Below are 15,003 nucleotides of genomic sequence, written 5' to 3'. Positions count from 1 at the left end.
ATTTTGAAAACAGTATCATACTTATCTGTAGGTAGGAAGACAGTATAGTTAGCTGGTACTAATAAGAACTCTAATGGTAAGGAAAATGGAGGAATTGCAAGTTTGGATCCTAGCTCTGCCTCTGGGAACTCAACTATCTTCATCTATAATGTCAGTTTTTGGTTATTTTTATTTGAGAATATAATTCATGAACTATAGAATTTAATATGAGTTCTTTATTACAAACAACCCTTCTAACAGATGAGACAAGTATTGTGCCCAAAGTCAAATAGTCAATGGAAGGACCCAATGGGAACACAGGTCTTGTGACTCCTTGGCTTGTATACTTGGCTTGTATCACACCATGTAGCACTGTGTAGCTACATAAAAATTTATAGAAGTAAATATTTTTGTTCATTTAAGTTCTATATAATTAAAATGCCAGATGCTAAAGCTATTAATAGAAACAAAAGGTTTTAATTAGCTTCACCTCCCAATTATGCTTGTTAGCAGTTGTTAAACAGAAGCAAATTTATTTTTTGGTTGCAACATTTACCTGTGGAAAAATCCTACATTGTCAAGTCTCGAGAAGATTTTTTTTAATTAATTCATTTATCATTAAATAATATATAGCATTGTATGCTTTTATCATGTTCAACATTGCTAAAATCAAAACAATATGTATCAAAGGCTTGAGTTGAGCAAACTATAATTTTTATATTTTTTTAATACTTGCTATAGGGCTATATACCTAAAGAATCCAGTTGGACGCTAAAATTAAGGATCAGTGTGCACTTTGCAATATCTGCAAAGTGCAATTAAGAAGCAGATTTTTCACAGCCTGTTTTGACCATCCAGATTTGATTAGTTTATGATTAGCCAGCAAACAAAGCCAGCTAGCAATACCGTTTGCTTCAATCTGGCAGCAAGCTCATTAATAACCATGTCTTTAGGGTTCCATAAATGACTTGGAGCTAGCACACAGAAAGGAGGGATATTTATAAATGCAGCACAATCTTCCACTAGGAGTCCATTTTTCCATTTCCAAAGAATCTGCAAGAGGCATGGTCAATCATTCTGATCTTACCCAGTGGCCTTTGAGGCCAGGGCAGAGCTCCGGGACAGTCTGGCATTCACTTCGATGATGCAGTATTCCATTGAGGTAGGATGAAGGGCAAACTGAATGTTGCATTCACCCACAATGCCCAAGTGGCGAACAACATTGATTGAAGTACGCCTCAGCATCTGAAACTCTGCATTGGAGAGTGTCTGGGCAGGGGCCACAACAACAGAATCACCTGTAAACCCAAGCAGCACGCATTATCTGGTGTTATATTTTAATAGCCAACTTCAGAGACTTAGCAAGCCATTTAAATGATGAAAGACACAGAACAACCCTGGGATATGTTGGGAAAATAATTATCATGTGTTTGTGTTTGTGTGTGTGTGTGTGTGTGTGTGTGTGTTAGAGAGAGAGAGAGATCAGGTATTCCTTCTGATTCTTGTTTTGTCCATATTATTCTGACATATTCCTCTATTTTTTTCTTGTGATACTGGGGATCAAACCCAGGGCCTTGCACATGTTAGGCAAGTGCTATACTCTGAGCTAAACCCCAGCACTCTGATACATTACTTATAGAGACCCTACTAACCTTGCCCAAGCTCATCTAGCTATTAAAGCTTTAATCATCTGCTTATTGGATTGACGTTAGCTTTTTCAACTTACCTTCTCTTCATTCATCTCAAACTGTCTCTCAAGTTCTTCTTTCTATAGAATATTATCTCTCTTTTCTCCAGCCTGGCTCATCCATCTGTCTTTTGTATGTCATCCCTTTTCATTCTCAGTGCTCTCCAATTATAGCCCTTGTGTCTTCCATCTCACCGTCCTTGGTCTCCATTCCTTCTGCCCACAAATATGCTCAGAGGTCCTCTGCTTCAGCAAGCCCATCTCCCAATATCAACCAGACACACAGACTTGTCTCATTCTTTATATGACCAAACTTCTTGAAAGTTTGCCAATTCTCCTTATCCCTCATTATAATATAATTCCTTACCATATGGCTCTCAAAACTAACTTTGCATTGAAATTGCCTTCTTGGACATCTAAAAACCCAAATTAAATCTTCATTATTGACCTCGTACGTCATTTGACACTGCCAAAAAACAAAGCTCTTTTATAAAACTAAGTACTTACCTTGGCTTATTAGATAAAATTCTACCCTCATTTCTTCCTAACTCTTCATTTCTCTCCTTTGTTTTCAATACTCATCCTTTTTCTCCTCCCTATAAATCTAAGTGTTTCCCACAGTTCAAAGTTGACTCTGTCTCTCCTCTTTCTGTAACTATGCCCTTGAATACTGTGTCTCCAACTTACTTCCTTTGTACCAAGTGACTTCCAATGACCTTATACCAACTTTTTTCTTTCTGTGCTCTTGAGTTTCATTTCACATTCTCAACTCTCCTCTCAAAAGTTCCTCCCACATCTCAAATTTAGCATTTCTAAAATCTAAGTCATCATCTTTGCCCTCTTGTCTAACTAGTTTAGCTTGCTAAGAAAGCTATTTTTGTTACTTGGGTCTATTTTCTCAATCACTTGGTGACTAACACCTCAATCTGGTTTAAACCTTCTCAACCTCTCTCTTTACCTGTCAACACTAAACTGTATAGATTTTACCTCAGTTCGTTGCTTATATTTGGTTCTGTTCACAAATGAAGTCAGGATAGTATTTTCTGCCCTACTCCAGATGGATTTTATGAAGGTCAAATTAAATGTGACAATATTTGCAATACCATAAGATATTGTACATGTGTTAAATGTCATCATTAGTCTGTCAGCTAGGTATAGTAATTTAAAGAAAAGAAAAGAACTTCATGAAGACTGCTAGGGCCATCAAAGTCAGGAGCTAAAAGCGTTACTATAATTCTTGAAGATTCTCTGCCTACCTGTATGAACGCCCATGGCATCAACATTTTCCATGTTACAGACAGTAACACAATTGTCATCAGCATCTCGGACCACTTCATACTCTATTTCTTTCCAACCCGTCACTGACCTTTCCACCAGAATCTGGTTGGTCATAGCAAATGCCTGGAAATTGGCGACACAAGTACCAAAGAGTAAGGAAAGGCACCAGCTTAACATGGATTTTTAGCAAAATGCTCTGACCTAAATCCTGGTCAGGCCTGAAGTCTCAAACACAGTCTCCATATTCCACCACACTCCAGACAGCATAGTGTGTCAGAAAATCAGTGAGACCAGGAATAGCATCCTGCAGTGAATGTGCTTGATTTACATTATTGAGGCTTGCCATTCAAAGTGCTGATATGACATTAAATCAAACTAATTTAGGAAAAAGAGAAAATAATTGAGCAATCAGGCAGAGGGAAATGAAATTATTTCAGCAGCTAAGCTTCTGTGAAACCAGAAAATGTGATAAGTACAAATAAATGTGGAAAAATAAGTCTAAAGACTCTGGCTTTCTCTAAAATAGCTGAGGATGCTTTGTACAGTGACACACACAATAAAAGTTAGTTGATGTTGATGAGGGGGAGAAAGGAGATGATGATGGTTGTAGACAGTTAGGCAAGATGGCATAGGAAACTTGGGAATTAGAAGAATCATATGCAGCTATTATTATGGCTAATCACTGCTTAAGTGCTTAAATACTTGGAGTCGTATATCATGCATGCCTGATTAGACAGAAATGAATTAGTGTAATTATCACTTCATATTTACTGAGTACCCACAGTTGGTAGAATACTGAACCCAAAATATGAAAGAGGCAATCTCTGAACTTAGGACATATAGTGACTGATAATATAAGAGAGAAATGTCCCTTTTTCTGCTAATATATATGACTTAGAAAGGCATGAAAGGGAAGGTACTTTGAATTTTTTTTTCAAAATTATTAGTAGGTTGTATAATAACATAATAACTCAATTTAAAATTTTCCATAGTGTATATCAAACCTATTCTTTTTTTTAACAACAGTCATTGCTACAGGATGTAGCTCATGCTACTAAAAACGTGAGGTTTGTCCTCAAAGCTGCACATGATGAGGTTCTGAAAGTGGTCAGGCCACTCTATAGCCATTGTTAACAATTATTAATGATTAATTTGCCATTTGGGTTGCCTTTAAAAAGAAGAAGTATAGAAAACAAAGGGTGTGAATTTAGGAAAGCTTTCTACATTCTAATGAAGTACAATGGATATTTGGATACAAAGAAAATTGAGATGATTTTCACCTGTTTTCTCTGTTTGTTTTCTTTAAGTCTCAGATTTTATACAAAATGTTAACTTAGGGACCTAAATGTGTTAATGAAGATCCTAGTTGTACTAAGTATAGCCTCAAAAATATAAGGAGGTGACTTAGGATGTAAAGCTATGATTAATTAATTTCAAGGGAAAAGTCAGGTTTTCAACAAGGAAGCTCATTCAACAAGCTAGTGATTATTTTAGCAGAATGAAAATCATTGAAAACTATCTCATTCCAAAATTGTTTTATCTTCTGCATAAAAATTTTTGGAACTTAGAATGGTTTTTCATAAGAGAAAAATATATTTTGATAGAGAATAAGTACGTATTGCCACTATTGCCAGTAATGATGAGATTGCTAATATTAAGAACATTTGGAACATCTAATAGGCTATAGAAAATTAATTTTTATATATCCATATAAATGTTTTTGCTTTAAATATACGATTCCAAACAAGAACTATTTATATGATTGTTTTCCTCTTTTTTTTTTTTTTTTTGTATCAGTGATTGAACTCAGGCACCTTACCACATCCCCAGCCCTTTTTGTCTTTTGTTTTGAGACAGAGTCTTTCTCAGTTGCTGAGAACCTCGAAAAGATGCTAAGGCTAGCATCAAACTTTCCATTCTCCTGTTTCAGCCTCCTGAGCCACGAGGATTATAGGTATGCACCACCACACCCAGCTTTTTTGTTGTGGTGGTGGTAATTTTGGTAACATTAGAAAAATTAAATCCAAGTTGCAGATTTATAAGCCTGTCATAATGTCATTTAAATATATTTAATTTTATTTATCTGTAATCAACATATACCATCAATAATTCAAGGGTCTCATTTTGCTTTAATACCAAAAGTAAGTAATGATTAAGCTAAAAATTGTTCTAGAGCTATTCTCTAAGCACTCCCTAAAATAGTCCTCAAGATAATCCTGCCAGACTCGCCTCCACACTGTCATGTAAGTCACACAAGCTTCTCGGCTGCCATGTGTTCATTCATTCAAAGTAATTATTGAGCTCCCAGAATTGCCAGACACTGTCCTGTGGAAATAGAATATGGGCAGAATTCTGGAGCAATGTTTTGTGTGTTAATTTCTGGATTTCTTTTGTTGTGGTTTGTTTGTTGAGCATATCTTAGGTTTCTCAAGATATTTTCTTTAATACTCAAAAAGTATTTGTCAGTATATTGAAGTGATTTTGAAAGAAAATAAATTATAAATGATTAAGTCTCAATTTTGATTTTATGTGTGTATAGTAAGTGACAAAATCTGCTCATTTATTAAATTGAGAGATTTACAGTATATAGAGTTTAGTCATCTGAATTTTAGATAAACTGTGCAAAGTACTTTGCTTCACTTACTGGATATGTGAATTCACATCACATTATTTTAAAAAATCATGGTAAAATGAAGCATTTTGATTTTTTTTCTTAACCACTAAAAATATTTTAGTACTACAAATGCTAATGAGTTGGATTAAGATATAGTTGGATTAATTTCCAATCACTGAAGACTGTAAACAATAAAATAAAGACAGATCTTCAGGCAGAGTGACCATTGGTTTACCTAGAGCCTTAGGGACTCTCAATGTGTCCTGGCATAAATATATGCACTTCTGTTCCCTCTCAGAGTGTGGTCTTTTCAGCCACACTTTTAGAGAATATGATAATGATTTAGAAATTTTTTTAAAAGGGTCATTTCTCATCTGCATAACTTTCTCCAGTGGAAAGGGACTATCAATAACCAGTTCATTTTTTTGTTTTTGTTTTGTTTTGTTTGGATTTTTTTTTCTTTTTCCTCTTTTGGTTAGTAAGAATGTCATCTATGAAAATACCTACCTTTGTGCTAAGGTCCAGTAAGGTCTCCCTATTGGGACAGATGCCTGAGCCTAAGCCACCCAGTGCATAAGCAGAACGAATCATCACGGGGTAGCCGATGGTGTCTGCTGCCTTCAGGGCATCCTCAATCTATAAACAAGAAAAAGAACACCAAACTTGAAAAGATACCACACTCTCATGAAAAAAAAAGAAGAAACACATCAAGAGCCTGGCAATTTAGGTGAATCAATTGATCTGGTGTGCATGAGTATGGAAAGGTTCTATTATTCCCTCATCTCCTTCTGAAAATATATGTTGCAATGCAAATGTTAAGTGAATTTATAGAATTCCAGGAGACTTCATATGTGTATGTGTGTGCGTGTGTGCGAGCGCATATTCCATTCTAAAATGTTTATTCCATTCAAAAAAAATATTTTAAATCCAATCCTATTTTAAGGGTATTTGCACATAAATGATGTATTACTGATGTCAGGAAGAAGGGAAAATCACTTCAGTATTGCCAGTTTGTATGGTTGTTAGTCTCAGTTGAGGAGATTGAGATGCCTTGGCACTCAACCACGGATAAACCACTTCATCTCTGGCCTTGTGTTTCTCTTTACACACACACACACACACACACACACACACACACACACACATGTAAAATCTTCACTTTTTCTGATAAATCATATTTTTTTCTCTAAAAATAAAACCATGGCCAAATAATCATCATTTATTTGAAACTGGGAAGACATATTGAATTATTGAAATCTTAAATTTTGTGTTTAAATGAAACAAGGTTTTCTACTGCTGAAGCTAAGTTGGTATTACTCCACAATAAGCCATTAAGAACACGGTATAGAAAGAGATTTTTTATTTTTCAAGTTCAGTCTGAGAGTAGTCCCAGAAGCTTGGATTTTTTTTAACTTACAGAATACAACATATGGTGGTTATATTTTTCTGTCATGGAATATTATTACACTACCAATGGGAATGTAATTACACCTTTCCCATATGCCTGTTTCTCATCCTGGGGAAGAAGGACATAATTATATCTGGCAATGGAAGAATAAATGTATGGCAATAGCTTCCCAAAGTGTCCAGAAGAGCTTTCCTGGGATTATTCCTGATTGACAGTACTTGGTAGCATTCTTTTCTGAAATACACATACCCAATTTTAGTTTTCCCAGTTGTGCCTGCCTTATCCCTTAGAATTTGCCTATTTCTACATTGGAAAGTTACATTTAAAACTTCCTCTAGCACCTCCACTTCATGTAACGTGTCCAAAATCAAAAATAACGTTTAGGACAAAAACAGATGAACAGCTAGTTAATTATTTCCTGGTAACTGGTAAAACCCTATTGATAAGCATAGCATACAATAAAAAATGAGTAATAGAAAAATCAAAACCATCCTCTTTAAATATCTAAGATACAAATTTCTCAGTCATCAGTCTTACTGACTAGAGGCATTTCATTCTAAAACTTTTATTCCATTAAAAAAAATACTTTAAATCCAATACCATTTTCAGGGCATTTGCAATAAATGATGTATGACTGATGTCAGGAAGAAGGGAAAATCACTTCAGTACTGCCAGTTTGTATGGTTCTTAGTTTCAGTTGAGGAGATTGAGATGCCTTGGCACTCAACCACTGATAAACCACTTCATCTCTGGCCTTGTGTTTCTCTTTACATAAAATAAAATATTTATACCTATCTCTAATATATCAACATTGAATACTTCCAGTAATATACAATGTCTCTGAGTACTAATACATTTCTGGAAGAAAATACATGCAAGTATAAGAACTTTAACTGTTATTACTACACATGACAAATCATTCTCCCTACAACCCAAAATAAATAATGCCTGTTTCCCCAGAAAGAAAGATTCCTTACTGATTCCACTGCAAAACTTGGAGCAATTTTCTCATTAATCTCATTTAGCTTGTCTGAGAATAGCTGTCTGTCTTCTGTGGCCATAATGGATTCAACCGAAGTTCCAAGGACTTTCACTCCATATTCCTTGAGCACACCTCTCTTGAAGAGTTCCACTCCTACAGGAGAACCAATTATTATTAGTTTCTATAATCTCATACTCTGTGTCTCCTTTAACTGATACCTGAACACAATATTCTTAAAAAGAAATCTTAAAATTAATTCCAAATTCTTAAAATTAAACCCAAGCAGTCACTGCAGTCTACAATATAATGCACTTAGAGAAAAAGTTTGAAATAAAATTTCTGATGCTGCTATTGCTTATGCCACTACCACCTTCATATTACTTTTAGTGTCCTTATTAACATAAATTATAGAAGTACACTAAGCCTTAAGACTTCAATATATTCCCATTCCTTCAAAGGTATATTTAGATAATGAGATTCTGTTACTTAAATAATCTCACAAACACGGGTTTCTATCTAGGTTGAAAATATCATCAAAACTGTTTTTATTTCTTTTACTTTGCCATCTAGTTTTGGATAAGTCTTTTATGTTTGACATAAAAATATTTTCCCAATTGTTCACCCCAATGTCATTAGAGATCTTCATTCATGATCTAGCTGCAAAGATTTGAAGCACCCTAAAGAGACTAAGTAGTAAACTCAGCTGATGCCTGAAGAATGATAGGAGCTGATCTATCTCACCGTGAACATATATGTAAAAGTCAGATGTTTCAGGAGAAGAAGAGCACTTATTCCATGTTAAAACTCATTGTTTATTCATAATACTTCTTACAGCTTCATGATTACAGAGAAAAAACACATCCTAAGATGGAGGGAAGAAACCCAGGAAACCTATGAAAGCTAAAGTTTTCTGTATTGCTCAGCTGTTTTGTGAAACAAATGAATAGTACTCATCATATCACATTTCCAGGTGGCTGTTTCCTAACTGCTTTGTCACACATTAAGAGGAAAGGTTTTCAGAGTACACAGAGCACAATTGTTAGATGAGTTCAAACAAAATATGTCACAAGTAGGTATCAGGGTCAAAACTCTGCAGCTGAACTTAAAAGAACTCACCGCAGTTCAGAGCCGTCTGGCCACCCATGCCTAGGATTAACCCATCAGGACGTTCTGCCTTGATGACCTCTGTGACGAACTGAGGGGTGATGGGGAGAAAGTAGACAGTATCTGCTTGCTTCAGGCCCACCTCATTGGTCTGCACCGATGCGATGTTGGGATTCATCAGGACAGTTTTGACATTTTCTTCCTAAAACAAAACCATCGAGTATTTGAATATATGGTCCAAAGACAATGCTACCCTCAAATGAAGGGTTATGGGGGAAAGAAGATTTGGGGTTATTTTGTGGGCTTGTTGTGGCAATCAGTAACAGTACAAGTGAATAGAAATCAAAGAATGACAACATTTGGTCAAAGGAACGGAGAAATTGCCTCAAAACAAATAAAACTGTTTTAAAAAAAAAAGTTCTTCACAAGGATTACCACAAGTTAGATATCTACAAATACTATTGAGCTTTATGGCTCAACTGACCTTAAAAGAATAAAATAGTTCAAAAATTTTAAAATGAGTAAATAGAACTGGAGGCAATAATAGAAGCTGCTTCTCCTTCTATTATCTGTCTGAAAACAATGTTGAGCATACTTTTTAAATGTAGGATAATGTATTCTCCTCTTGTTAGAAGCACTAGGAGCCATTTGCTGGTTCCCATTTTTTCTAGATTTTTTCGCCTGCTGTAGTACTTTAACAAAGCACACTATACAGCTGTTCATACATATTATATAAAATGAAAATAACTATAGGGCAAAAAACATAAAAACAAAAATCCATGTTTATGTTCATGAATGCATATGTGTGCACACCCTCATGATATGCATGAAGAAAGTATCTATAGCCCTATCCATTTCTTACACATGGAGGCCTTCAAAACAATTTTTCATTTAGGCTACTAAGAATGATATGTTTATAAAGCTGGATGAGAGCAACAGTTAGCAAATTATTATGAAATATGGCCAGATGGTTCTTATTATTTCATGAGTTAGCATGTCAATTTTAGATTCTTCTAAAACGTTAACAAAATATTCAGAAGTATTGAAATCATCCTTGAAAGCCCTACATACATTAAGGGAAGGATCTGAATAAATATTAGGTATATTTTCTGCAACTTTAAATTCAAATAGTCCCTTGATGCATGTAATATACTTTTGATTAATTTATTTGATTTTTATACAAAGACCATGGGAGATATTTCTGCTTTTTAGATGAAGAAATTAAGATTCAATGAGGTTAAAGGTCATGGCTAAAAAGTGGCAATACTAGGACTCTAATCCAATATTATGACTCAGGTCCTATGCCTTGTCTCAATATGAGTCACCCTTTAGAATTTTAAGAAATTGTTCAGAATGAGAGCATTTTTAGTAACAAGATGTTAGCATGATACATATAGATAAGCAAATACATCTTGAATGTGGATTGGAATTTAAATAATTGAATCTGAACTGAGAAAACATCATCAACAGGAGTTACAAAAAGTCTCTCTACTAAAGAAAAGTTCCACACACCGAAGTATATTTAATTATTTTTCTGAATGTGCTTAACATAATGAATATGATTATTTTCATAAAATTATAAAAAAAAATCTCATGCATACATAAGTATTCATTCATTTCAAAACAAATAATTTAAAAAATATTTTATTAATTTGATATCACTTTTTCTAATATTTTTCTAATTAGGGTTATAATACATGTGCCATATAAGTGTTCTTAATGTTTTTAGTTTATAAATTTATCTCTAATAGCCTCCTAAATGGTCATAACATGAAAACTAAGAATTCCTATTCTTCAGCTACAGATAGATATAAAATACATAAAAACCCAAACTATAACCTATTAAATTTTTTATAAAACTCCCAAATAGCATAAAAATTGTAGACCATTTACAAGTCTTCTAAAGCTTGAACACAGTCAGATTGTATTACAATCAATCTAAACCCGTGGACATCCTCTGATTATCTATCTAATAAGAAATTAAATCATAATTCAATGAAGCAAGGCATCTTTTTAAAAATATGAACAAAAAATATGTGCCTGTGCATATACATCCATGCATGCGTGGAGAAGAGTATAAAGAAATGAAAACAAATGGGAAGAAGAATAAGGTATTTGGGGCTATGTTCTACCTCTCTTCAACAGACATCTATCAGAGGAAACTCAATGACTATAGAAAATTAAGAAAAGAAAACAAGAAAAACTTTAGCCAACTGCTTTTCCATGCCTCCTATCCTCTGCGGCTGACATCTCTGTGCTGTTTTCCACTGGCGGGTCCCTGGTGAACACCTCTACACTGCAAAGCCTGAGGCAAAGTCACGGAGAGCTCACATTGCCTGATTAGCACAAGATGCAGACCAAGTGGGGAAATAACACCAAAAAAGGGCCAAGTTTGCTCTCCAATAGAAATTCCTCAGATATATAATACAATTTCTCTAAAGAGGTATTTTACTACAATCAAGTTTAAAAATATTTCAAGAAAGTGAAGAAGTAAGGACATATGCTTCCCAACTTTGATATCAAATGCTCTTTTTCACTTGAAAATGCAGTCATACCAACCAGTTTTCCAAGTCACTGATGAGGAAATTGGGTCCCCTGATGACATGTAAAACTTTCTAATACTTGAACAAAATGCATTGTTGTCCTTGCTCTCCCAACTAGAGATTCCCTTGTCTACCATAAAGGTGCCTGAAGCATCTTGCAGAGCATTTGAAGTATAATAAAGCACCAAGGATGCCCATATTTCACATGAAAGACAAATGTATTTGCAACATTCACTGACTCAAAAGAAATAATCAGCTTCTATAAATGTAGTTTTGTATGCTTTCACTATGAGTAAGCAATAACGTAATTTTGGAAATCAATCTAACCTCCTTAATTGACAGTTATGCACATTTGAAAAAGTTAAAAATTTTGTTCATGAACAAATGTCTTTTAATATAGACATGTAAGTAAGTATACTTAAGGAAAATAATTATAGCCACTTTGAAAAGAGGTAGTGTCATAAATCTAAATTGTAAAATACTAATTAGACTCATTAAAGAGAGCATATTAATTCTAGCAGAGCTCATGTTCTCTCACCTTCATGGCTTTTACAGCTTGAGATCCTGAATAATCAAATTCACCCGCCTGGCCAATGGACAGACCTCCAGACCCTAGGATAAGGACTTTGGAAACCTATAAACAACAGGATAAGGACATTAATTTTATTGCTAACTTATGAAAATAAGGCATTTTCAAGAGTGAAAAAACAAGCCATATTTCTACTTTTATGTAATGGTTTTAAATATGATGCTTAAAAAATATATGAAACATGAGGGAAAAGTTTAACAATTTAAACATCTCTCATTTCATTGCACTTCCCAAAGTTCATAAATATTTTTTTCACTTAAGTAAAAAATATTTGGGGGCTGGGGATATAGCTCAGTTGGTAGAGTGCTTGCCTCGCATGCACAATGCCCTGGGTTCAATTCCCAGGACCACCAAAAAAAAAAAAAAATTGGAAGAGGTTTTGTGAACACATATACATATCTAAAATATCTATACAAATATATTAATATACATAAATATGCATATATCATATTTTTTAAAATACAAGTATATCCTTCTAAATTTTATATAATAATGATGTGGAGGAGATGTATAGTTTAACTACAAAGAAAATTGTCATATTAATATATATTCAAATAAATAATTCTTATGCCTTACTAATCTTAATCCAGTTGCTATTTAGAAGTAAAATTATATTATTCAGTTTATTATACTGAACAATAATTTAATAGTTGAAAAAAAAAGAATTGTGTTAACTATAATGATTTCTGTAGTCTGACCTGTATCTCAGGCTTTACATAGTTCTATAATAGTTTGGGTAAAGAAAATATATCAAAATACAAACTAAATTAACATTATTAAATTATGTTATTCAAAATGTTATAACATTTGAAGAAGTAAATTTTAATAGATATATTTTAAATTTAAACATGAAAAGTTCCAATGAATATCATCAAGAGCAAACCAAATAATTATTTGTGAAATTCTAAGTGAATACAATGTTACCAGTCATCTTTCATAAATACTAGTGTCATTTATACCATTTGCTTTAAAAAAATCACATGATAGAGAAAATCCAAAATGCATAAGCCAAAAGAAGCCCACTCATACAGACCTCAATTCGAGATGCAACTAGTGCTGGCTTTGGTAGAACTGATGTAATGGTGGTTCCTTTTCCCTTCTTTATCAGTGAGAAAAAGGAATCAAATAGGTACTAAAAAGAAATATAACCAACTGGTTAGAAACTTCAAAACATATATGCTTGCCAGTAAAATACAGGATGCTCTATTAAAGTTGAAATTCATATAAGCAATAAATGATTTTCCTATGTAATATTTGGGGTTTTGTTATTGTTTTTGCTTTTTTGCCAATAACCAAATATCTACTGCCATAAAAATTATATAAAATAAACACTTCTAACTGTTGCCTTCAAATCCTATGAAAATAAAGTTTTCAACAGACCATAAAGATTTCAGATAATGCCTTCTGAGAATATCAAGTTTTCAGCCTCTTAGCTGTAATTCATTTTCTTCTAAATTAAATCCTAACTAGACCAAAAAAATTGAAGTTATATCACTATGTACCCTAAAATAAAAAGCTGAGAATTTTCTTTTTTAAGTTTCTGTCAGCTCTAAAATAATCTCTAAAAATTAATCTTAAACTTTACCAATGAGTTTAATTCTCATTGTTTCAGTAGTGTTATGATTTTGGGTGCGAGGTGTCCCCTAATTAATGCACGAATATTCCAAGGTGAGACGGTTAGATTATGAGAGCCATATTCTAACAGTTCATCCTAGTTTAAAAGGACTACTGGGGGAACAACTGTATTCAGGTGAGGAGTGACTGAGGAAGAACTGGGGACATGTGCTAAGAGGGTACATCTTTCCTATGGCCCCTCTCCTCTGCTTCCTGGCTGTTATAAATGGAGCAGTGCTCTTTCACCACACCCCAGAACCACTACCACCATGACGTGCTGCCTCACCTTGAGCCCAGAGCAATGGAACTAGCCATCTATAAACTGACACCTCTGAAACCATGAGTCCCAAATAAAGTTTCCCCTCCTCTAAGTTGTTCTTGTCAGGTATTTAGGTCCCAGCAAAGCTGACTAACACTAATAGATACAACGAATTTCAACAAAAATATTCTTTTTACAATTATTTGGCAGGACCAAAAAAAGGATTAAATCATAGTGTATTTGATTGCCTATCATAATTGCAATGTTTCTAATCTGAAGTACTAACATAAGCTAACTATTTAAATTTTAAATTTAAAAAACTGCTTGTCATGTGTTACATGATATATGTAGCTGAATATTATTTATGAGCTTCATTATGAGTAGGTTAATATCATACTGATTTTGACTATTAAGAACCAATATTCCCCATAACATTAAAACAAGAATAAAATATAAATATCTGAAAGGGCAATTCAGGGATGAGAGAGAGGACTTTATAGAGGAGAAATTGTTATTCTGCTCCTCATTTTACCTGGATGTCTTTTCTGAGGGTTTCTGCTGACAAAGAATTATCATCCTACTCACTACTGGAAGCCCCTGGGTGTGAGAGAGAAGAGTCACCTGACACTTCCCAGATTTCCCTCAGTGTCATTGTGAGTTCTTTTTTGTAAAGATGTGCTTGAACATTGAACCAAGAGCTCACATAAAAAAGTAAAAATATTTAGCTTGGAAGCAAAGCTCCTGCAAGCATTCCTTATGGTTCTTTTCCTAAGCCATCTGATCACATGAATGTGCATGCAGCCCTCTCTCGCCCTCCTCCCTGCCTGCCTTCTTTCTCCTGCTGCTGTTTATTCTCCCTTAGTGACTACACAACCAGTTGCCATAGGGATTTTTTTGAAGTCACAGATGGGGGATTAAAATTTCATTTCAGTTATGAGAAGGAGTG

The 15,003-nt window shown here is 34.2% G+C and overlaps 1 protein-coding gene and 1 non-coding gene across 2 annotated transcripts in view; one reads left to right on the top strand and one right to left on the bottom strand.

Moving 5' to 3' along the window:
• The window catches only part of Cps1 (carbamoyl-phosphate synthase 1), a 111,297-nt gene that overhangs the window by 64,449 nt on the left and 31,845 nt on the right, over positions 1-15,003 (bottom strand). Inside the window, exons 12-18 of the mRNA XM_005331867.4 lie at positions 13,218-13,316; positions 12,134-12,229; positions 9,065-9,254; positions 7,944-8,101; positions 6,066-6,194; positions 2,923-3,067; positions 1,067-1,277 (exon numbers count right to left, since the gene is read on the bottom strand). Of these exons, the coding sequence (XP_005331924.1) occupies positions 1,067-1,277; positions 2,923-3,067; positions 6,066-6,194; positions 7,944-8,101; positions 9,065-9,254; positions 12,134-12,229; positions 13,218-13,316 (1,028 nt within the window). The remainder of the gene's footprint in view (positions 1-1,066; positions 1,278-2,922; positions 3,068-6,065; positions 6,195-7,943; positions 8,102-9,064; positions 9,255-12,133; positions 12,230-13,217; positions 13,317-15,003) is intronic.
• On the top strand, positions 12,465-12,537 carry Trnaa-cgc (transfer RNA alanine (anticodon CGC)). Its single transcript has one exon. It is a non-coding gene; the product is annotated as a tRNA-Ala (tRNA).

This window comes from Ictidomys tridecemlineatus, chromosome 7, assembly GCF_052094955.1.
Source record: "Ictidomys tridecemlineatus isolate mIctTri1 chromosome 7, mIctTri1.hap1, whole genome shotgun sequence".
Classification (NCBI taxonomy): domain Eukaryota; kingdom Metazoa; phylum Chordata; class Mammalia; order Rodentia; family Sciuridae; genus Ictidomys; species Ictidomys tridecemlineatus.
This window is presented reverse-complemented; position numbering and strand designations above follow the sequence as displayed.